General features: G+C 38.7%; 1 protein-coding gene across 2 annotated transcripts in view; it reads left to right on the forward strand.

Annotated features, from left to right (window-relative positions):
• Positions 1-24,660, forward strand: part of ADAMTS5 (ADAM metallopeptidase with thrombospondin type 1 motif 5) — an 86,344-nt gene extending 61,684 nt beyond the window's left edge. The window contains exons 3-8 of one of the 2 annotated variants that reach the window (XM_080376347.1): positions 4,642-4,809; positions 10,799-11,082; positions 12,299-12,482; positions 12,918-13,093; positions 13,939-14,114; positions 17,622-24,660. In XM_080376347.1, coding sequence (XP_080232473.1) covers positions 4,642-4,809; positions 10,799-11,082; positions 12,299-12,482; positions 12,918-13,093; positions 13,939-14,114; positions 17,622-18,195 — 1,562 coding nt within the window. In that variant the 3' untranslated portion in view covers positions 18,196-24,660. The other variant, XM_080376348.1, reaches the window with a different exon arrangement.
• Positions 24,661-25,007: the final 347 nt, after the last annotated feature.

Consider the following 25,007-nt stretch of genomic DNA (forward strand, 5'->3'; position numbering starts at 1 on the left):
AATATTGATTATTTTTAATGAAATGCAAACAGTTTTAAGAGTCACTGGAAGTTTGTCATATGCTGTAATCTGTTTTAAGTCTGGTCAGAATATCTTAAAAGGCAAAGTTAGGATGGAGCGAGATTTAGGTTGTGATGAATTTTAGTTCCATAAAACTTTGAAAGTTGCATTCACAGTGTTTGTAAGCATGCATACAAAGTTAACTGGCAAATTGGTATGAACAGCTAGAATCCATACACTTAATGCTATAAACAGCTACTATCCTCACTATCACTGGTGGCTGATTTAGAAGCTGAAATACTGACAATGAGAATTACATATTTTGGCAATTACTTGCTACTTACTGCTTTTTTCCTTGTCATGATTTTTTAATATTATTTTTGAAAAATCTAAAAGTAACGAGAGATTCACAAATACTTTGGGAAGCTTCTCCTCAAAAAGCTGAAATCTGCCAAGTGACCTAGTTCTTGTCTTGCATTAGAACAATACCCTGATTTAATATGACAAAGTAGACTCGGTTAATGCGGTATATCCTCAGTTCACCCCATTTATCACTGTAAAGTATAGAAGTTATGCTGCAGTCTAATTAAAGGTGAAACCGGTAGCTTGACACTTACCAGAAGATGACCCTATTGCAGTTCCCTGCGCTTTTGCCAAAGTACTTGGGATGAAATGTTCTGTGCTGAATAGTCACCTGAGAAGCATTTCATTTTATTTATTTACTCAGAACTTCTCCACAGAGACTGTCCAGCCACTTCTGAGAGGGAGACTAATTTGCAGTCATTTTATGGAAAAATTTTCAGTCCCTATGCTCAGAGTGAAGAGCTTGAAATTTGGCTGCAAGCTTTATCATATCTGAAGGATATATATTTTTTTTTTGTCTATATGAAAGAGGAAAAAAAGGGAAGAACAACAACTTCAGTCCACAGTTCAATGATAACATTCTCTGCAGAGTCAGAGCATCTTTCAGTATAGAGAGGGAAGGAAACTACATCATCTTTAGCTAGGGAAGCCAGGAGCAAGCTGAAGCACAATATACTTGCAGGCCTTCTCCAGGGGCATTCATATTGTCTGACTGTAGGATTTCCATAGTTTGATGTGGTGTGACCACATTGCTCTGATAGGAGGTAGTCTGAGCTGGGGTTGCTTACAGATTGCACTGCAGGAGGAGCTGGGGCTGAAAAATGCACGTAGGAAAGACAGAGGGGTCTTTCCAAAGCCAGGGCTGATGAAGTTGGTGCAAGAAAGGAATTCATATAGAGAGCAAAGTTGTATCTTAAATGGGTAGAGTGTTGCAGAGTGGTGTCAGAGGGTGTTAAGAAATTTGAATTCTGCCCTACAAGACTGAGTCCTTCATATCACAGAGTTCTGGTTGTCCTGAATGGTGCTATAAAATGTTAAGCACTATGAAAAATTCTCAGTTTGCTGGTTTGCACCCAACTATTATTCATACCCTACACTGAACATGCATTATGTTGTGCCACGTGACATTAGTCTGCTGAATGTTTTAGAAAATTCTCCAGCTTTTGTTATTCTCCCAGAGCTGTTTAGCACCAAGTCCAATGACTTAGAAATGAACTCCTTTTCCACTGACAGAACCTCATTACTTTATTTCACAAGCATGCAGCAGTGAAGTAATTTCTACAACTATGAACAGTCTTGGGACATTAAGTACAAAAGCATTCCTCCTGCAACCTTTAAGCATGCAAGTTGTCTCAGAGAAGATCGCTATAGCGAGGCTTAGGTCTAACCAGCATGGTATTTTCTTGCTTGCTGGGCTAATTTTTTGCAAGTATTTCTGTTTAATTGATATTATATGTATATCATATACATATGTATATGAATATTCAGGTGCATGGATTCAAGTAAATAGAAGAAACTGGCTGAAGCTCCTGAACAGCTTTGCAAAGCAGAGTGTGTGTCATTCTGATGTAAAGGGGGAGCTGTGCCACATGTTGAGTGTCCATCAACAAAAGCTAGGGGATAGGCCTGAAGCCCTCTCTAGTAAATGTTTGCTTAAGTTAGCAGAACACTGGTGAAACATGCTACAAGGAGTTATTTAATGTCAGCAGAAAATGGTTCTAGTTATATTACTACTAGGCATGTGTTGAAGTTCATTAACCTGTCAGCTCTGCTTGTAGTTCTCAGACATGGGGTGTGACCTGGTGCCATTCAGTGCATTAGCATGAATGCAAGTGATAACACTGTACAGAACAGCAGCCAAAAATAACATAATCTGCATTTCCTGAAGAGACGCTCGTTGTCAGTATCTAGGATTTTGGCAAAATCAGAGGTAGTCCTCATTGGCACAGTAGTTGCTGATTCCTTGAATGCTCAGCTTGTGATGCTTCCACAGAATTTGTTCAGTGGGCTAGAAGTGGTATGCTGATTATTTGGTTACTCTGTCAGAGAAATGCGTCTGAAATAATAATCTTACTAGTGAATTATTTTGCTCAACACCAGCATTTGGCTTTAAAAATACAGACATTGTCATCTCTTCAGAGCAAGTATTTATATAGTGCTATATCAGATTGAAATGTGACATATACCTACTGATATTCAGCCATGTCTCAGCGCGAAATAAAAGTAGTATTATCTGGCCCATATATAACAAGTATTGTCAAAGAAAAGTGATTTTACCTATCAGAAAAGATAAGCCCAAATTTTGCATATAAAACACACCAGTAATTAGACATGCCTTCTGTATGAAAGTTTGATTCGTTATGTTTTTTGCAGCAATGTACTTGTGATGCAATTGCAATAGCAATTAGCAACAGTAGTAACAGGCAAAGTAGTATTAGCTGTCCTAAGCGTTAACCCAGGTTCCTTGAAAAAATTCTCGCTAGCATTTAAAATACTACAGGTCCTTTTATTTAAATAGTGGCTGTATTTGAATGATGTTGATAAATGTGTGCCCATCAGGGGAAGAAAGAAAAAAAAAGAGAAATGCCCTCTTCATTCTCCTTCCCGCCTCCCTTCCAGTGAGGATTTAGTAGCTGCAGAAGACGGACTGGCTGTTCTCAGCCATCACTGTTACAACTGGAAGTGACAGACCAAAGTCCTCTTGTCACTTTTCCTGTAGCTCCACCCTTGGGTCAGGAACCCAGCATTTGAGCAAGGCTGCCAGATGCTACCTCGGCTTCTCTCACAAGACAGAAACCCTGATTTCTAATCTTCGGCAGCCTTAACACATAGTTCTGGTCAGATAGCAACTTTCCTAATCTCAGGTGCAGCTTGCCAGTGAGCGCTGCCTCCATCTCGTTCCTCTTGGCTTCTCCCCCAGAGCAGATGAAAACAGCATAACAACAAGTTTATATAAGGCAAATAGGTAAAAATTCCTGATTTTCTTCTTTTCCAGCCTGTATGGTAGGTATTACTGTTGTTATTACTATTGTCAAGCCTATTCCTATGGATATCTTATCAGTCCCTACCTGTGTCACCTTACAGCCGATCTACAGCAGTTACACCAAAACTTGAAGCTGATGGCACACAGCAGGCTTTTAGTTATTACAGAATAATACAATGTGTCTCTTCAGCTGCTATTTGAGACCATCAAGTTAATTTCTTTTGTGGCAGCTTTGATGGGTTGGTAGTCTTTGTCTTTATCATTAAAGCAGTCTTGGTCCAGCCCTGGGTCTCAGATGAATCATCTTCTGGCCTAGGTTGAAGACGTGAGTGTTAAGTTCAGCCTTGAACTCCCTGCAGCTGCTGTTCACATTCAGTCTTCTACCTCTTGGATAGTAAATCGGCTGTGAAATAGTCCAGTGTGGGCATAGAAATTAAAAATTAATCCTAATGTTTACAGAGGGAACAAAGCGTGTGGCCTGCAATCTATTATTGTTGCCCAGAGACAAGAGATGGGGATCACTGATCTACAGAAGAGGTTGCTGTCACACTTTCAAGAACTTACTTAGCACTGGACTGAACTCCCCTGGACTTTAAGGATTTTTGCAGGTTCCATCATGTTCTGCTTTGTGTGCGCATTCTTTTGTGTTCTGGAGTATAAATTTCCAATAGCATATACATTTAAGAATAAAAAGCAGCAAAACTAAAACCCTAACCAAAACAACACTAAAAAGAACCCTTCCACAAGACAAGACTTAAGTGGAAGAGACTATTTGAAATCATTATTCAGATTGTTTGATGTATTCTACAGGGTACTTGCACTTCAGTGAGGAGCGCACTTTAAGAATTTGCATACAGTTTGTTTAGTTGCTCCATAAATACTAGCATTTTTGTACATTTAGGAAGATATTGTAGCACTTTTCTAAACAGTTGCAGAACATCTTTACAGAGTGAAGTATCTGGATTTCTTGCTGAAGATGATTTGGTGAAACAGTAAGAACTAAATTTTTGACTGATATAAATTAGTAAAGTTCACTTTAGTCTTCATCAGGTTTCAGTTAGCACAGCTCAATGACGTGTCAGCTGATGGCATTACTGCCTTGCTATATGTAATGGCATAAACTGTCACAGTTTTTCTGTCTTCAAACATACCTTGTTTCAAGTGGCCTGCTTTGGGCTACTGTTCAGAATTTGAGAACAAATTATGCAATTCATTTTACCTTGACTGTGAGCTCCAGCTGGTAAACTCTGTTATGGATAGCCAGGTCATTTTATTTATTTATTTCATTTATATAGGGCATTTGCTTGGGCTTTCTCATGATGACTCCAAATTCTGTGAGGAGAACTTTGGCTCCATGGAAGATAAGCGCCTGATGTCCTCCATTCTGACTAGCATCGATGCTTCAAAACCCTGGTCCAAATGCACTTCAGCAACTATAACAGAATTTTTCGATGATGGACATGGTATGTATTATCACACCTTGTGTCAGCTACATGTTAATTTTTACTGTGTTCTGTTTTTTTAATAAGAACATTCCGTACCAGCTTCTTCATCTTCAGGTCTATCTTGGAAGTGCTTGCAAAACCAGGCAAAGTTCTGAAAGGCTGGCAGAGTCTCACCCTCCCTTTGCATGAAAGAAAAGAAAGAGTTGATGGAGTGTGTGTTGGCAATAATTTGGTTGGAACCTGGAGAGGTTTTTTCAAAAGCATGGAATTAGTCTTGTCTTCCCAAATGTCATAGGTAATAGCTCAGAGAGTACTTTAAACAGAGGACACAAGGAAATGGCTTTTTCCTCACAGAAATTAAAATGGTTGATAACGCTCTACTTAGTGTTAGACTACAGCTAGTAGAGTGTATGTGTTCTTACTATTAATGACATTTCTTTTACTTATAATGCCATTATATTTATGACCTTTATAATACCATTGTATTTATTATGTTTATGTAGAGGGTCTGTAAGCAAAAATTAAGACTCCTCTGCTGTACATGATAAAAGATTACTTCTGCGCCAGGAGCTTACCTTCTGAGTCGTGTAACTAATATTTGTTAAATATGTCATTTACCCTTTGGAGGATAAGTGCAAGACTTTTCATTTTCCAAAAGTGGTAATAAAAAAGCATAGTCTTCCCTCTGTAATGAATTTTAAAGTCTTCATTGTGCTCCCAAAGCAACTGCAGTTCTTAAACAAACTGTTCAAATTCCAAAATGCTGAGATAAAAATGACATAATTGAGTGAATGGATCAAGTTGTTATGGTAACCAAAATGCTTATGGATAAAAAGTATGGTATGTCTGCTGAATGTAAAGGCTTTTCTGCTTTTAAATATTTTGTTGGCTAATTTCAGTGCTCTCCGAAATACTTTCTCCTGTTTTCCTCTGTTGAAGAATGACTTCATTTTTTCTCTCAATTTTACTGGATCCATTAATCTGTACTGCCCTGTTTTGTGGCCCATATTGCTCTGGCATTGACTTAATATTACGAGTTAGTTTCCAGATATGAAGAGAGCTTTACTTTTTGAGTTTAGTTACTGAGGTACAGTACAGTTCACTGGGGCGAAAATAAAAAAGGGACCTCCCTCGCCATCCATGAATGTCTTCTTGAAGAGTGCACGGAACTCTGAACTATCTTTTCTCTTCTGTTCCTTTCCTGCTGCAGGCAAGTAGAAACATTGTTCTCATTTTTTCCCTTTTTTGTGACCTGACTTCTTCTCTTTACTATGTATCCAGCTAGCTACTTTCTCCAACAATATAGAAAGAAAAGAGCGTTTCTCCCACCCAGCTAACCTTTGGCTTGCTTGTACCTGGAGGGATGCTTGAAATTTGGACCCTTATCCATGAGCTGGACCCAGTCTCAATGTGGAATTAAGGGAAGGCTGTAACAATTAGTCTTACAGGTCTAAGAATATAATTCTGCCAGGTTTTTTTTCCAGTAAAATTAGGTAGGAGCTTCCCATCCTTCAGAGCTGCATTATGGTCTCCTTGTTAGTCATGAGTGCTGACTTTGTGTACAAGAAGTTTGGCAGTCCTCAGCTGCTGACACTCTTCAGAAAATCATGTGTTCTTTACTGCATGTAGAGGGCTTAGGATCTGCCAGTCTGTTAATGGATGAGTTAGGGTACATTGCCCTTTCTAATACTCACCAGTAGTTATCACTCAAGCATGTAGTCTCAAACAGTTATCGATATGGTGAAATAATTCATAGAAAATTTTAACCTCTCATCATAGAGTTCCATAGTCCTCAGGGAATTAATTTTATTACTGCTGCTATTGGTGTGATTTCAAATATACAGTGTTGAGGGAATCTTTTTCTTGATAGATCGGGCCTTCAGAGACCTTTTCTAAGTAACAGTCTTTCTTTTCTGTTAGTGTTTTTAATTTTTCAGTTATTTATTTTAAATCAAAAATTTGTCTTAGAATACAAACAGTATCTATGAAGTAAAAATAGAAGTCAATGATTTAAATTGCAGTTTCTTCAAATTATTGTGTTGAAAGGAGATGTGTTATTTTAGGAAGGGAACTTCTGGTTTTATTTTCTTCTTCCAGCCAGTGGATGAATCCATAGCTCCATAATTCCCATTTGTAATGTACACTGAGTGTACCAGAACCACAGGATCCTAGCAAAGCATGACGATGCCACCTTTCACACTGCTTTGAGCTGATAATAAACCAGTTCAAATGTGCCATATTTCTGTCATTCCTTCAGAATAAGCATATGTCTGCTTCTTGGGTTGCTCATTTTTTTGCTTAGCTGGGGCAGGTGTACATGTCTTACCATACTTTTCCCTCCCTTCTGTTTTCAAGAAGGAGCTCTCCTGCAGTCTTCCCATAGAAAGAAGAAAATCCTCTCCCTTTCAAGTGCTGCTAGGCAGAGGGGAAAAAACATAACCATTCAGGTGTAATTTTGAGCAGTGTTGCAGGCTTAATGTAGGTAAGAAAGGCACAAAATAGCAGTTGCAACAAAAGAATATAGATATTCACACACCAGACTTTCTTTTAGGATCTTTGTGATTGAATTTTGCATAGTCACAGGAAGCTTAAGTGGGAAACCCTGAACAAGAGGAGACTCTTCCATTCTCTGGTAGGCCACATAAGCAGTTTGCACTGGGCTTTTGGCATAAATAGGCATAAGGTTATAAATTGTGCTTTGTGACAAATAGGGCATGGCAGCACTGGTGTAAGGAAATAAAAGTGCTTCATCTTCTGCTTCTTATGGGTAAGCATAGTGAAGTCCAGAAGTTTGGATCTGTGAGCAATAGTCCATTACATAAGAACAGTCAGTGTCTTATCAAAGCTTTAAGTAAGTTTCCCATATAGATTTGGATATTCATCCCATAGTGCTGTAACAGAAAACACTACAGTCTTGACTCTCTTAATTCTTTAACATCACTTTTTCAAGTGCTGATGTTCCTACTTTCTGAATTTGGAAAGCGATGTTGGGGAGTGGACTCGCTATATAAAATGTGGGTATTTACTATGTAGGTAGCTACTGCTAAACTGGCTATTTAAGTTCCCATCGTAGTGCAGAGGGTTCTAATCAGTGGCATCAGTGGTTTGACTGACCTCATCAGTTCCATTAGTGGTGCTGAATTGCAGCATAAACTCATTTGCCTGAGTAGTGAAACATCTGACAGCTGACTGAATTGCAGATACCAGCATTACATGCAGTTAAAGTCAGCTGAATAAATCCCAGTATAAATGTCCCATCCAAGGTCAACCAGGAGGTCTGGGGAAGATCAAGGTGCTGATTCCCTGAGGCTCACTCTGAGAACTATAAACATCATTGTCATGATATCACTATTGGGTTTACACTCATGAGATAAGCCCAGACGGCAGTTTGACATTTAGGAAGAAAAGGCTCAGTTAGTGCCCAGAAGACAGCGACATCTATTTCCATCTGCTTTTAGCCAGCCCTCTCCTAAGGTACTAATTGCCTTTATTGTCATGCCAACCACTAACTAGGCTGTGGTATGATTGCTTGCAATTTATTGTGTTTAGTCAGAACTCAGTGCTCTGTGCAACCTGAAACAAGGACTATTTCTGGTTTAAATTAACGTATATCCTGGTAAACTGCTTCCTGCACAGATTTATTCTGCCTGGTTTTTTTCCACATATATTACACATAACGTTGAGGAGATAATGAGATGGCTTAATTAACACTGTCATCAGCCAACAATGTTGCTGTGTCCCAGGGCACACAGATGTTCTTTGGTACACAGGACAAAAAATGGGAATAGCAGTATAGGTGTACTCTGTATGTTGCAATATAACGTAGTGGACCGAAGCCCTCTCTGCCTTCTCAACTAGGGGGCCCAGGGCAAACCGTTCTCCGACTTTGTAACTCTGTCTTTTGTTACCATGACAAGTAGGAGGCTGGACCAGCTGGCGGTAGAAACACCTGCACTTCATTGCAACCTGTCTAAACATAGACACTGCCACTATTTTTCCTGTGGGGAATACTTAGGGGCCTTTGCTATCTTCAGTTTTGAATTTATCATGTGAGATCAGCTGGAACACCTGGCTTTATAGAAATTATACATGTTTCCTCAGAGCAGTATCAGTTAAGGAGAAGTTTGAATCTCATTCCCCTGTGTTCTGGAGGGGGGAAAATGCTGTATTTGCTAAGTAAGCCTGTGAAACTTTGATACTCACATCTGAAAGGCATTCAAATGGGTTAAGTAAAATGACTGACAGATCAAGTATATGCAAATATTTCAGTCATAGTAGATCTAAGTGATGGGCAGCAGTGTCTGTCATGGTGAAATTAAGTGTTATTAAGATGTTTTAAAATACTGAATAGTTCCACTTGGGAATTCAATAGACTGCAGTATATATACAACAGTAGTGTCTACTACTGAATGTTGACATGCTAGTGCCTTCCTACCGCTGCCCTAACACTGTACTAGCTTCCTCCCTAATCACAAGGTGTATGAAGTAGGGCTTCTGCTGTTACTTCTACAAAGTATATTTTTCACAGAAACTTTTGCCAATTATGTGCTTTTCAGAAACTCCAGGAAAAAAAATATGTGGTTCCTCACTCCTCACTGTGTCTCTAATATTTTACACTACAACAGGCTTTGAAAGCCTCAGTACTTTTAATTATCTTTATCTCGGGGCACTCAGCTCCTCAGTAGCATTGGCACACCTTGTCTGCATTAAAAAAGTCAGGGTAATTCAGATTAAAGATAAGGCTGGGGTGAATCAGGGTCAGCAAAGGACAAATGGAACAGTTTTAACAAGACAGGTTTTTTTGGTAGTAAGTGATGATGCAGAAATAATTTTTGGCTGATTTGGCTAAATGGCCTTAGTCATTAGAGGAAAAAAAATAATTGCAGTAAGTGTGTGTTCTGGAGGGAAAAACCAAGTCATTGAGAGATGGCGTCTTTGGTTTGTTTAAATTCACTGCCATAGCTTGAAATTCTCTTCCATTTTGTGTAAATAGTGAGGTGTTTATAGATAACCTTTTTTTCACACATGATCCAACCGAAGAATACTAGTGTAGTTTCCAAAGTGAGGTAAATTGCAGTAAATTATTTTGGCCAAGGATAAGTGAAGCTTGCCCAGACCACATACCCGTTTCATGAAGTGTAAAAGAGTTTATACTGAATAAATAGTTCTGCATGTCAACAAGTGAGGTTTTCAGTAGTAAAAAAAAATATATCAGTAGATCCTCTAGAATGTAAATGTGAATTCTCATTGTTTAGAGTGGGCCAGACAAATGTTGACCTCTGCCATATATCTGAAAACACAGATACAGTTCTTTGTTTATGCTATTTTTCTCTTTTCTTTCCATTATTCATGTGGTTTTGTATAAAACAGATAGCCCTCTTCAAACTAATTCCAGAAGCAGCCAGGTATCGTTCCTTACAAGGAAAGCCCAGTCCAGATTTACCACCAACATCAGTTTTGATATGCAGCTTGTATTTTTCTTTTGATCTGTTGGGGTTTTTTTCTTGGTTTTTTCTTGGTCTGTTTGTTTTTTTTTTAAGTGCCTCACTGGCTACCGATCTGGTGATTGTGATTTTTCTGGCATCCCTTTAGAAGCTTTACCATTTCTGACATTGTCTCAAAATTCAAATGAAAATTTTGCTTACTTTGCCATGAGTCTTAATCATTCCTTAAATCACAAACTGGTAAATAGAGTGGAATATGTTCAGAGACGATTCAAATAAAGGAAACCAGGATGAAAAGCCACAGGGACCTGAGTAAAACTCATTTACACCCTCAAATTTGAAATAGGCAGCTTGGCACTGAGTATGCTGCTGGGTGAGAACGCAGTCGCAATGGTATGACCTTGTGCAAAACCTGAAGACACCTCAGAGAACTTTCCATTCACGTCAGCATCCTTTGAATGAGGTTTGCTGTCATTATCAGTCTGCCTAACTTGAATGACAGATTTGCAGCACTGCAGAGAAAACTAGGAAATGAGTAATAATAGGTCGATTTGCTCTTTTAGGTAACTGTTTGCTGGACCAACCAAGAAAGCACATCCTGGGTCCTGAGGAGCTTCCCGGCCAAACCTACGATGCCATTCGTCAGTGCAAACTGGCGTTTGGACCCGAATATACAGTGTGCCCCGGTATGGATGTGTGCTCTCGCCTCTGGTGTGCAGTTGTGCGCCAAGGTCAGATGGTTTGTCTGACTAAGAAGCTGCCTGCTGTGGAGGGAACACCATGTGGAAAAGGGAGGATCTGCCTCCAGGGAAAATGTGTTGACAAAACCAAGAAGAAATACTACTCAGTAAGTTACCAGCTGTGACCCTAGGGAATGTTAGAAGGCATGATCCTCAAAGGCGCTGATTTTTGTGGGAGTGAAAGGGACTTTATGGAAGTCAAATTGAAAGCTGTCTTATTTTTTAGCATGTAATTGGACTGATAGTGGTAAGGGATATAGGAAAAGTGCTGCTGAGTTTCAGGAAACATGTTTTCTTCTCAAAGTGTGAAAGCCTTCATTCGTGAAAAACTGGGAGCATCCCTTCAGCGTGGAAGATTTGTCCATTCAGTAAGTCAGGTCTCAGGCATATGGAAATTGTCAGGGGCCTATTCTTAGCTTCCTGACTTCTTGGCAATGGACTGCAAGATAAATTAAATCTGTAAATTTAATTTACAGCCCTCATCTGAAAGGCTCCAGGGCCCTAACTCTAGTGAAGAGAAAGGTGGATGAAGTTCATCCAGAAGACAATTTCTGGATCGGAAGAGTTTGTACCTCCAATGACAAAGTCCCCTCTGTCAACTTTATACATCTGAAGAGTCCCCCAGGCTCATGAGAGCTGTCAGCTGCAGAGCTCAGATACTTCTAAATCTACTGGGTAGACAGTAGCACTGCCCCATGCCCACAGAAGACATGCAGAGCTTACCATGAGAGTCATTCAGATCAAGTTACAGCCCTTACAACACCCTTTTTTATGGAATTATATACTTTTACGTGCTGTTGCAGTACTCTTTCTAGGTAGCCAATTGAGCAGAGTTGCAAACTGTATCTGACAACTCCATCTCTTGCCAGTAATTCAAAGCAATACCTACACATCACAATAATTATATTTAATTAATCATAGGTTACTCTTATGAACATATTCTGGGAGCCAAATCCCCTGGAGCTAGTTTGAGGGGCCCTGTTGGTAGGAATAGTAAAAAATAAGAGCACAACACATGAGACTATGGACAGTATTTCTGGTGCATGGGTGTCTGCTATGAAACAGGCTGAAGGTGGCTGTGCAGAGCAAGGTCTGATACTGACTTGTTCCATGCATGGTGCCAAATGAGATGTATCAATGTGCAGGTAAAAGACAGAAATGAACTCTGCTGGGAGAAAGAAGGCTCCTAAGACTGTTACCCCTCATTAAAATGACCAAGGAGTCACCTTCAATCGAGGAAAACATTAGCAGTGTCTTTGAGATGTAGCACCTTTGTTCATACTTGGATAATGTCCTTACCTCCCACTGTTCCATATATTGCAGGCTTCAAGCCATGGTAACTGGGGGTCCTGGGGACCCTGGGGACAGTGCTCCCGTACTTGTGGCGGAGGAGTTCAGTTTGCTTATCGTCACTGCAATAACCCAGCTCCTAGAAACAACGGCCGGTACTGCACCGGCAAGAGGGCCATCTACCGCTCCTGCAATGTCGCACCCTGCCCGGCAAACGGTGAGTGCCTTCGTGCTCCAGTCTCTAAGTTCATAGATAGTAAATATTTAATACCTGCTGTGAAAGGAAACAACAAAGGTCCGTTGTCATTTCTCCAAACTGTATTTACCAAGGCAAGACATTCGTCATTAATACAGTACTGTGATTCTTCCCCCATTCCCACCCTGACACCATACAGAAAGGACACTTGAATGAAAAGAAGTTTCAGTCATGGAAAATGAACCGTAATGCAAACTATAGTCCTTTAGTGCTTATTATGTCATGGGAAGATTTCCAAGCTAAAACAGTTGAAGCATTTGAAGGCCAGTTCCAAGTAAAGAGATGAAGTGACGTAACTTAAAATTTATGTAAAAAATAAGTGGGAATAATAGATGGGCATAATGATATTTGCAGCATGATCTGAAATAGTCACTAATGATGTGAATAATTCTACAGCTAAATCTTTTCGACAAGAGCAGTGTGAAGCAAGGAATGGCTATCAGTCTGACGCAAAGGGTGTCAAGACATTTGTTGAATGGGTCCCCAAGTATGCTGGAGTACTTCCCGGGGATGTTTGCAAGCTCACCTGCCGAGCCAAAGGAACTGGCTATTACGTGGTATTTTCTCAGAAGGTAATGGCATCTCCAATCATGATTTCATACTCCAGTTTAGAAATGTCTTGTGTCTTAGAAATCTTTCCTTACAAAACGGAAAAGAAGTTAGTCATATGATTCCAAGATTTAACTGTGTGGTTAGATTTAATGGCTTGATCCACTGGTTATACATTAGGACTAGAACTGGCCTCTAAAATGAGGTAAGTCACATCTCAGTATGTGGATCCATGAAAAATATGGGCCTCTTAGTGCGTTCTGCACTAGTTTGCTTTCAGCTGTGGAGGAAGGAGTTTCTGCCTGGAGAGTCATCTGTCATTCTGGGGTTTTCTGGAGGAAAAAAAGAATACTATAAGTAAGAGAGTAAGTTTTACCCTGAATTATGTTGAGGGAGTTCAGAATAACTCTTATGGAGCCAATTACTGCAGAATAATTAGCCAATTAGTATAGATGTGACTTGTAGTCAGTTTATTATATCAGATGCAATTTGAACTGAAATGTCTTCCATGCTTATGCTTGCAATTTTCTGCCTCTAAATGCTACAAAGGTAACATTTAGGTGTAGATAGCTCAAATGCAAGGCTATCTACAAGTACTGTTATTATTATTAATAAAGTTGTTAGATCATTATTAAAGCCAGGGTCATTTTAGTGTGTTTCAGTGGAATTATCTGTCATTGCTTTCAGCCTTTTGCTAAATTTCATCGTTTTGTGCTGGGAATGTTAGAGAAACTCAAGTCTGGCCTGTCAGGATAGGCACTCTGTTCTGAATAGGTGATGTAAATAAGTAAATGGGGTTTGCCAGTCAGATCGACAAAAGCAAATCTTTTCCATGGTACTTTTAACTAATGGTCATTTGATTGCCTAGGTAACTGACGGTACTGAATGTCGACCATATAGTAATTCAGTCTGTGTCCGGGGAAAATGCATCCGAACTGGTTGTGATGGCATCATTGGTTCAAAGCTCCAGTATGACAAATGTGGTGTGTGTGGAGGAGACAATTCCAGCTGCACAAAAGTCATGGGAACCTTTACCAAAAAGAGGTATTGATCTTGAGTATTAGTAAATGTATGTTGTTGTACAGATAGTAACTGCTATGTGCTTGCTTTCCTTCTGTCTCTAAATGCAATTTACTTTCATATGAAGATTGAGCAAAAAAGTACATTACCTGTGCTTCATTGCACTTTCCAGATGTTTACATCTGTCCTTTTAATGACCCTGAAACTGGCAAATAATCAACTGGCAAACACTGTAACCAGTTCATTTCTGACATAAAGTGCCAGTAATACAGGTGAACACCCCATTAACGGGAAGTTTGCCCACAATAAGGCACAGCATCGCGTGCTCCTTGCTAATCGTGCTGTGTCAGATGGCTTATGGTTACGAGAGGAAAGGGAAGAGAGGAGTGAATCAGAAAGTTGTTGGGTTCAGATTAATGTGGGTATATCTGAAACTCTGCGTTTCCCCGATGATGCTGTGTTAGCAAGTTATGCGCTGAGAATGTGTTTCATCTCATCTAACTTTGAATAGCAATGAGGACATCCCACCTGATGTAGTGATACGTATTCCTTGTGTAGTTAGTGGAGATAAGCAGACAGCAGCTGTGAAAGCCTTCCTTAAGAGCTGAGAAGGATTATACCCAAAAAATACTTTTTCACACTGCTGAGTGTATGTGGAGCTTAGATGACTAGATGAGATGTCAGAAGTAAATGTAGGTTTAAGCATGGCATTTGCTATGTCCCTTCATGTCCATTGGTAAAATATCAATCTCCAGATAGATTTTTTTTATATATTAAAAATATTTATAGCAGTTATCCCTTTTTCTGTCAGAATTCAGCTTTTAACTATAATAAAACTTAATACAAGTAAAATAAAAAGAAACACCTCCATGGTTTTCCCTGACCACATTGCGGGCAGCATTAAGCTTTGTACTGAGATACCAATTTCAAGTAAGTCTGCCTTCTGTCTGCACTCCGGTTTCCCTCCCTCTTCGAGTCTTTAAGATTCATAGAAAAATGAGGATTTTTAAATATCATTTATATCGTTTCCAAGGTCTCAAAGGACTGCTGTAGTGATCTACTCTTAGAAACTTTCAGTTGACAATTTCTACTCAGTATCTGTAACTGCATTAGTGTATCATCTTTAAAAATGTACATAAACATGGTTTTCTTTTATATCTTGCATTTTTTTACATAGGATATTGAAAGCTATCAAAAGTTGAAATCTGACTTCTGAAATGACCTTTTATTTCTATACATTTCAAAACACTGATTAGTAGTGGTCAAAAATGGCTTTGAGAGTGAATTTATTCTAAAAATAAGCATAACTAATTTTCTTCCTGGTAAGCCAATGATTACTCACCTAAGGGTGCCAAAACACCTCTGCCAAAAAGAAGTGACTTTCCATCCGAATTAGTAATTATATAAACCAAAACTTTTCCAGTTTGTCAATACTGAAATGTCTAGGATGTGTAAATGAAGAAAGTGTGAGATATATTTCATGTGGTTCAATATTGATCCTCGTGCTGGAATCCAGGCTCCAGCAAAAATCTTAAAGGGTCTCCATCAATTTCAGTGAGGCCAGATTTGTAGCATAGGTATATTTGGAAATGGAGATTTTCTATTATAATTATTTCGATGAGGTTACCATCTTACTCCTCAAATCACACCTTTAACTGAAATGAGACTGGTTGGAGAGTAAAATACTAATTCAACCTCAATGCATTCAGAAAGTTGCCTCATTTAGAAAGTAATAGTCAACCTGTAAGTAACAAGTATGTTCTAACATGATTTTGATTGAATTTTGGAGTGACAAGGATTCTTTTTTTACTAGAAATACTGTTTGAGACAGTTCCCTTAGCCTGTGAGTAATTGACTTTAAAATAAACCTCTCATTAAAATAGTGGAATAGTAATTGTCTGTAAACTGTTTTTACATATGAAAGGGCAGTGGCTACAGTAAAATTATCTTTTCTCCACTGAAAATTAGCAGCTCCTGCATTGATGTCCATTATAAACCAAACTGTAGCAATCTGTACATTAAATATACAGGAAAACTATTAAATGTACAAGGAGAAACTAATAATTCCCATTGCAGAAAATTGCAGTAACTTTTGTTTGTACTTCTTACTTTTAAAGCAGTCAAAACATAATCTTCTGGAAAACTTGTGTCCTAAGAACTTTCATTACAAGGCAGTAATGCCAAATTGTCAGAAAATTGGAAAGAGGAGAATTAGGGCTGCCGTGCTTCTTTGTGCACATGGAGTGTTACAGTTCTTTGTGTAAATGACTTAAATGTTCCAGCATTGCTTTTCGTTTTTGAACAAATGATTTTGTAACTTTAATAACATATTTTAACAGAATTATTTTGGCAACTGTTATGTAAAAAGATTTGTGCAGTGCTGTAGAGCAGAGTTGCCCCCCAACCTGTTTTTCACACCATATTCCTTCAGCTTTTTGGAGATGCTACACCAATAGAGTTTCAGTTGTCCCGTAATTGGAAATAGCAGCAGAATAGACCAGACGTTTAATCTGTCGTTTGTGTGGTCTCTACTTGTGCAGTCAAAAACTCTTAAAAAATTAGCAGTCTGTCCTTTAAACAGTCCCAAAAGAGACCCCTTCACTTTTATATATTTTTAGTATATTTTCTCATTCTTTTTTTCCTAGAAGTTTCAGCGCTAAACTTTTCAGATACGAGATATTTGCAAAATGGTTTTGTCACAGATTTAGAAATGAAAATCAGGTCTCCAAAGTCCAGCTGGTAGCTTATAGCTCTGTATAGGCTTTAGATTTTTTCTATGTATCAGTAAAGTTAAACTAAATAACATACTTGAGATAGTGCTAAGTTCCAGCAGACTTGCAGGTTTTGAATGCTTGTCACTTTTGGTGGAAAAGTTAAATATCTTTTTCAAAATCTGAATTAAGATACTTAATAAGTAGCAATGGAGAGGACTCTGTGATGGTACAAATTAAACATTTGGGTGCACCCCATATTAGACACCTGAAAATTAATCTTCGGCTTTGTGAATTTCAAAGTAAACAATTTTTTTCTCAGTGATCAAGATTATTTTCAAATGTTCCCAAGGTACCTCTGCCCAGCTGTTACTCTGCTCTTGCTTTCCTTAATCATCATTATAGCAAAACCAGCAAGAAACAGCTGTAACCAATGCATATCTCATTATCTTTTCCTTGGCAGGCAAAGCGTGCATCGTATTTCATATCTCCCACCCTTTGCTGAAATATATAAGCTATCTGTTATTTTTCATTCCTCTTGTATCTGACTCACATAAAATTGTTACTAAAGCTAAAGATTAAGCAACTTGAAGTAAGTGCAGTAGAAATCTCTTCAAAAACATAAAGAACAATACAATAGACAAACGGTGGAACCTGGTTAAATGAATCTTAGATGCGCCTCAAGCCAGATGGATTCAGGGCCTGAACCAAAACGAAGCAAGGTGTGTCACGCCCACGACTTCATTAGGCGTTGCTGTAAGACTCGAGGCTTGTGGCGTGCTAGCTACTGAAGGCTCTTTTGTTCTTTTCCTTCGTTCAGCAAGGGCTACACAGATGTAGTGAAAATCCCGGAAGGGGCAACTCACATCAAAGTTCGGCAGTTCAAGACTAAGGACCAGAGCAGGTTCACTGCCTACCTGGCCCTCAAAAAGAAAAACGGTGAGTACCTTGTCAATGGAAAATACATGATCTCCACTTCAGAAACAATCATTGACATCAACGGGACTGTCATGAACTACAGCGGCTGGAGTCACAAAGATGATTTCTTGCACGCAATGGGACACTCTGCCACAAAAGAGATTCTTATTGTGCAGATACTTGCAACTGATCCAACTCAGCCAGTGGATGTCCGCTATAGTTTCTTTGTGCCAAAGAAGCAAGGGCAAATGACTAATTCTGTCACCAGCAGTGGCAGCAGCAGCAGCAAAGTAACTCCACAGCTCATGCAACCACGCTGGGTTACAGGGCCGTGGCTTTCTTGTTCTCGAACGTGCGACACGGGATGGCACACCAGGACTGTCCAGTGCAAAGACGGGCATGGAAAATTAGCTAAGGGATGTCTTCTCTCTCAGAGACCATCAGCATTTAAACAGTGCTTGTTGAAAAAGTGTTAACCTGTGGTTCTGATCTTCTTTAAAAGAGGTTTGATTAAGCCATTGTTGACATACTGGTATTAGGTCTGCCCAGACAGAGAGAAGCAAAGGCTTCAATGTACTTACATACAGTCTCAAATTATGGGCAGAATCTGCCTATTTGGACCAAATGAAGATGTGCACTGCTTTGAATAATAGTAGGGTGATCTAAATATGTCAAAAAAAAAAAAAAGAAGCATTAAAGTTGTTATAAGCCCTCTGTGTCTGCAAAAATATAAAATAAAATAATGCAAAAGAAGAAAAACTAGTGAATGGAGGATCCTGGATTATTTGAAGGTTACAGAATCATCTCCCCTTTTTCACCTACCTCTAATACAGTATGTCCTTAGAAAATGTCACATGTACCCATGATACCACAGTAGCTTATTTTATACTGTTTTGTAAATATCTTTCATTTGGTATGTCACTTTATATCACTTGGTTCTATTAAAAAAATCAAAAGACAAACTACATAAGCAAAGTGATTGACCAAAGTATATCTGCAGCCCTTGTGGACTTGTTCCATTCTTCAGAAAGGGCTGCAGATGTTTTACTGGAAAATGAAGAGCTTGCTGCTGGTTTTAAAAAATAATACCTTTTGGTTTTGACAAAAGGAAACACATTTTCATGCTAGGAATTTCCTGACAGCAGATCATTATTCTGTGATGAATACTGTGTTTCCACCAATAAGTTCTCAGAAGGAACACTGCAGCAGCTTGCTGACCAGGGATTCCCACATGTACATTGCTCAAATACCAGCACCATCAGCGACTCCTCACCATTTATATGTCAGGCACACACAGAAGGAGGATTTGGCTTCTGGGAGGAATTTGTGTACACTTTGCTTGTGAACCTTCCACTAGTTCCAGCTGTGTCACAACTTGGGATCCTTGTCAATGAGCAAGAGCTGCTAGCTGCTTCTTTCCATAAAATAAAGGCATACTGTATTTTGTAGAAACTAGTTAGAGAACCAAAAATTACAGGTAAGATAATCAAGTGTCTTCTAACTCAGATATTCTGAGGCTGTGTTCAACTGCTTTCTCTGTTGTTTTCTCTATGGCTTCCACCTTGAATCTAACAATGTGTAATGTACCTACATCTTCTGAAGAGGCTATAAAGGTCAAAAAAACACAGCAAGCAGTTAATATTTTATCACTGTTTTGTCCATCATGTCTAACTCTGGTATTCATCTTACCAGCAAAAGTTTGTATCTATTTGTCTTTTTTGATTGTTTTTGTGTGTGTTTGGGGTTTTTTTTAAAGCTATAAAAGGCATTCATGTTTTGTATATCTACCATATTTGGGAGGAAGAGGGGTCACTAGGAAGTCGAACCACATCAGGATGTGGAGGACTTGCCCAATATCAATAAGACTGTTTCCACAGTACAGGCAGTAGCTCATAATAGTTTTCATTGGCAGCAACTTCTAAATCCCAGTATGGTTTGGTAGAAGTTCTGTGACCAAGGATGGGCATTTCACCGTATGCAGGTAACAGCTGGAAGCCTGATAGCAACCCTGATAAAATTGCTTCCTTTTATATCAGCAGGCTTTGAATTAAGCCCTAGGATAACAGGTACCAAAAGAAATGGTTATAATACACTAATGAAAATAGTATCCCATCTGTCTTTTATTATTTCATTCATCCACACACGAGAGAGGAGACTGCAGGAGGATTTTCAGACAAGCCTCACAGCTGTAAGTCAGTGGTACTCAAGCTCTGAAATACCCCAGGCTGTTCTGAAAATCCCAGTCATGGAATCAGTAGAGAAAACTTGTTGGCATGTGTAGCAAGGGCAGGTCTTGCTCCAGGCTGACACAAACATGTTTTTGCAACTGTGGCATGTTTGTATGAACTCTTAGAAAGCATGTGATGATTTCAAAACAGCACGGCATTGCTGTATCTACAAGTATGAAACCTGGGGAAGTATCTATTTTTGTACCCTGTTCTAAATAAACAGTAATAGGGGCAGGGCCGCCTCCTCTGGCAAAATGAATTACCAATGAATGTTACTAGTCATCATCAGTTTTCAAAAATGGTGTGGCCTTCCTTTTAGGAGTAGTCCTATGCAAAACTGTGGATCTTTAGGAAAATTCCCCGCTTAATCTCTGATCCCACGCTAAGAACTGAGATCAAGGCTCTGAATATTTGCAGAGTCTGGAAAGTTAAGATTTATGCCTTCTCTACCTATTAACATAAGATCACTTTGAAGTGTCTTATTTTCCTTTCAAGTAATCTAATTTTTACTCTTATGTATGTATTACAGATGTTCTAGAACCTCTCAAAACATTTCATAACAAGTAGAAACCATCATGAGAGGAAAATTAAGGAGACTTAATGTGTCTCAGCATAGACTTACATTTGTCTCGGCATACAGCTGCTGCGTTAAGCGGCATTTGCTTTTCCTGTGTTTTATTATAATAGAGGGAGAATATGCAAGTATTTGTCTTTGCATCATAGTAATAATTTATTATATATTCAACAGGATGGTTAAAGCTTTTGGATGCTATTCAGGCTCCAGAAGAGTAATATCGTACGCGGGTATAAATTTAAAGCTTCCAGCTTCCTTAGATCAAGAGTATCTTTTTTTATAGGAAGAGTTTATTTATGACAAATAAATGAGATCAAACCACTATAGTGACTTTTCTCTTTTCACCAGCATAGTAATGAAGCAAATTAACATGAGCAAAAAGTATTTGCCTTTATGTGGTGAGAGGGCAAAGGGGATAGACCGAGGAAGCAACCCTAGAAGTGTAAGTTAAACTAGGTCAGCCTGCTCTAGTTAACACTTGCTTTTTAACTGTTCTTTCTAATCAGTTTCCAATTCCAGCCTTTGCTTTTGTCAGTCATAGCTGTCTCATGTAACTGATGAACGAAAAATTGGTGCAGGGTATGTGGCTTTGTCCTTTCAACTTCTGTTCTCAACTGAATTCCTTGTCACTCACACTGTTACGTCATTGTTTACATTACTACCAAGTGTTGCCAAACAGAATTCATAAAACGCGTGTAGGGGATAGAAACATGGAGTATTACTCTTTGCGTAGAAAGAAACTATCCTCAGTGTTAAATTCACTGCTGACTTTTTGGGGCACATCTCCAGTGCCATTAGGTGGAGTTGGACCCCTAAGCATTGGTGGTTTTTAGAGCACCTGTTTTTCAAATAAGACGTTCTCGTTAGGAAAAAGCCTACATCATCTTTGGTTTGACTGTATACAGGAAATTAAATTAGCTGCCCTCCTGTGGAAACAGTTTTATCACAAGGGGGAGAGGGAATAATCTTGTGGATTAATCACAACTGTAAAAAAATAAAAAGCAACACAGCACTGAAAAAAAATAAAATAATTTATTGTTTTTACAACTGGTATGTGAACAGATGTAATGAATTTATTTATTCTTATTTAACAAAAATACCAATTGTGCAAATTCTATATTTAAAATGTTTTGCTGTCATCTCTGTCTTTCTCTTTCTTGCTCTTTTAATTTATGCTTCAGATTTGTGTTGAAAGTACGCCTTGTGAGTTTACATAATGTATGGCACTGGTTATTTTTTGTATGTTTTTATTTAGAAAGCTTTCTGCATGAAACAGGAGTATATGTGTATACATGTGTGCACACTGTATAGATTTATATTCTTTTTCTGCTACCATCTTTTTCTTACAGAAGTTATAGATTTTTGATTTTGTGACACCTCATGCTCAGAGCTCCTTGTTACACTTCACTTTGAAAATCTCTCAACCAGCAAGTCATAAAGGTCTGTGGACCAAAATAATAACCCCATACCAGCTCCTAAAAAAGCCAGGCTACAGGCTTGCCTTGCATAGGCACATGCAATTCATGCTGCATGCCTCAATGATTTACCACCAAAGCTGGCAGGAGTCTTACCCTTTACTTCAGTGGGAGCAAGTTCAGGCTTTTAGTAAATGGGCATCCTCTGTATGTGAATGAAGTTTCTCTGAGTTGTCAGGACAGCACGTGAGTCTTCTCTTATGCAGCTTCTTACGTTTAAGTGAAAACAGCGTAGAGAAACTCACGTGCCTCTTTAAAAATGTATCTGAAACAATGTATGATTTGGTTTATGAAGACTGGACCATTAAGAAAGCTGCTTTTTCAGTCTTTCCACCATTTATATGCATTTATAGATATGTATATATGGCTATAAAAAATCAAAAGCCCTATTTGGAAGGCTTTGCAATGTTTGACTTCATTGTATTCTACCTCTTTGCACCACATCGAGCAAAGGTAGATGCAAAAAAGCCTGTAAAGCATTCCCAGTGTTTCCTTGAACATAACAATATCTGTTTGCTTCCACTTTCCATCCAGTCCAACTGCTGCTGAACTCAAGGGAACTTGTATTGTGTCCAGCGTAAGGAAAAAACTGCAATATAGACAAACCTACAGCTTTTCTACAGTCGGTTATTTAGCAATACAAATTACTTCTGTAGCAACTTCACAGTAAGGGCAGTAATACAGGCCACAGATAATCTATTTCAAACCGGTGAAAGTTACCTTGCTTATCAGTGCCCACATTCACACAAGTTAAATTCCAGCTTAGCCTCTCTGCCCAGTGGCTGCTGCAGTCCAGCACTACTGGAGACCCAGAGCAGCCACAAGGCTTTAGATGAATTTGTGACGGCCAGCGGGTGACACTTCCTCACTTAAGACCCACTCCAAAATGCCAGGGAATGACCATAAGCCGTGACTTTGAAGATTGGTAGGACAGGTTTTAAATAGGACTCGTAAGGATGAACATTAATAATTGTGGGGTTTCAGCAATATGTTTAGGTGAGTGTTTCTCCTTGTGCTAATGAATGCCATGCTGTTCCTTAACACTGAGGAAGATGGAGCCTATGCCAAGAGCCAAAATTCAATTTTCTGAGCAAGGACTGTGATTTTTTTAAAGAAAGTTGCTTGTTTGGAGGGGTGTGTTCCTTCTTTTAATTGAGTGATTAGTTTTTATAGAGTTGCCAGAGTGCATTATTGCATTCATACTTGTCATTTGTAACATTTTCAAGAGGTTTTTTTGCTGTGGGTACACTGATAGTAGCTTGTATCAGTTCAACATTCTTGCATCAAATAACGTTGCAAATGCAGGTTTGTCTGGTTTATCATGTGGACTGGTAATGACTCTTAACACAATAGAAATTACTAGGTCCTCAGCTGGCACCACAACATGTAGCTCTGGGGTTTAGAAGATGTTATTACAAGTCCAAGTTTTCAGTGATAACATACAAAATTTGAAATGCCCCAAACATACTCTTAGTCTTCCAGGTGAGTGGGTATAAGCACTTCTCTCCAGGCACACTGTACCAAACACCGTGATAATGTTCCGCTGCTCTTCACACTGCAGAGTTGCAGTTCGAAAACAAAACTCACAATGTCATTTGCCCTGCAAGTTGTCTGTAGAGGCTCAGAGTCGCTACAAGGACACTAAGATAATGTCCACATACATCAGCCTTGCACAGTCAGTGTTGTAACACATACATGGGCACATGTAGAACTTAACTATGGCTAAATGAAAATGCGTATTTTTTGTGTGTGCATGTGTATACTTGTTAATATATAAACACATACGTGTACATACATACACAAACAGGTATTTGGGTCTTCATTACTCCCACTCACAGGGCAAAATATTTACACCGGGTTTAGTTACACCTGTGTGAAATCAGAGTAACTTCATTACGTCTTTTGGCTTTGCAGGAGCTGCTTCAGACTTAGACCACTTTAAGTGACAGCATAATTTGTCTTTTAATTTTTAGGAACTGGTTTACACAATTTATCATATGAACTGTGAAATTTTCAGATAGTTTATCATATGAAACATACTGACGGTCAAGAATATATGCATATATGCACTGTTAAAATCCCATCAGATACAGGAAATAATATACTGAATTCAAGTAAATTGCAGAAAGTGTATACTCCTGTATAGCAGCAAATCCATTTAATTTCAGTTGTCAGGTCATCGGCCTAACATCAGATAAGATAAAACAAGAGAGGTATTGTAGGGAAGACTAAAAGGAAAGCACAATGTTTGGTTTTGCTTAGTTTATTTCATGTGCCTCTTTATACGTGCTATTGGTGTCAGCATATTCTGGGAAGTGTCACTTTGTGCATTACAGATAACTTGGCTGAAATACCAGTACCCTTTGAAAACACAAAATGTGTCACAAAACTTTTTTTCATCCCAGTATGTGTCTAATCAAAGAGACTTAACATTTTTAGAGCACTACTATGTCAGCCAGTTTACATCATAAATAATATGTTATGCAAAATATAAATTCATTTAAACTGAATTGTACAAGGTCTACACTGTACTGTGACACATTGAAGGCCAATATTTTGTTTTGTAAACTATTACTTATGTATAATTTACCAGTTGTAATCTTAAAACATTTGATTCTGTGATTTCAGTAAAAGTAATAAATATAAACTGTATCATAGGTCCAACATTTGTGTTCTATATGGTATGTTTGTGTGCTACTGTGTGCCATTTATGTCCCACTAGAGACAGACAAGCATAAAGAGATTGAGCTGATCCCTGCATTAAAACATAAATATTCTTTCTATATGTAAACACTGTACTTCAGTTGTGGTGGAGTGGAGTTCTGTCAAAGTGGATTTGTAAGTCATGAAGCTGAACAGGGAAGCATAGGAAGTGGCATTCGGTGCCCTTCCAGAGCCTTGGACAAAGTTCCTGTTTGCTGCAGTTCAGAAAGACTGTACGTACTGAGATCTGAGCCTCCCAAAGTCCCCATGAAATTCAGGGGATGAACTAGTGGATTAGATATTCAGAA

Source organism: Falco punctatus (assembly GCF_963210335.1).
Source record: "Falco punctatus genome assembly, chromosome: 2".
Lineage (NCBI taxonomy): Eukaryota > Metazoa > Chordata > Aves > Falconiformes > Falconidae > Falco > Falco punctatus.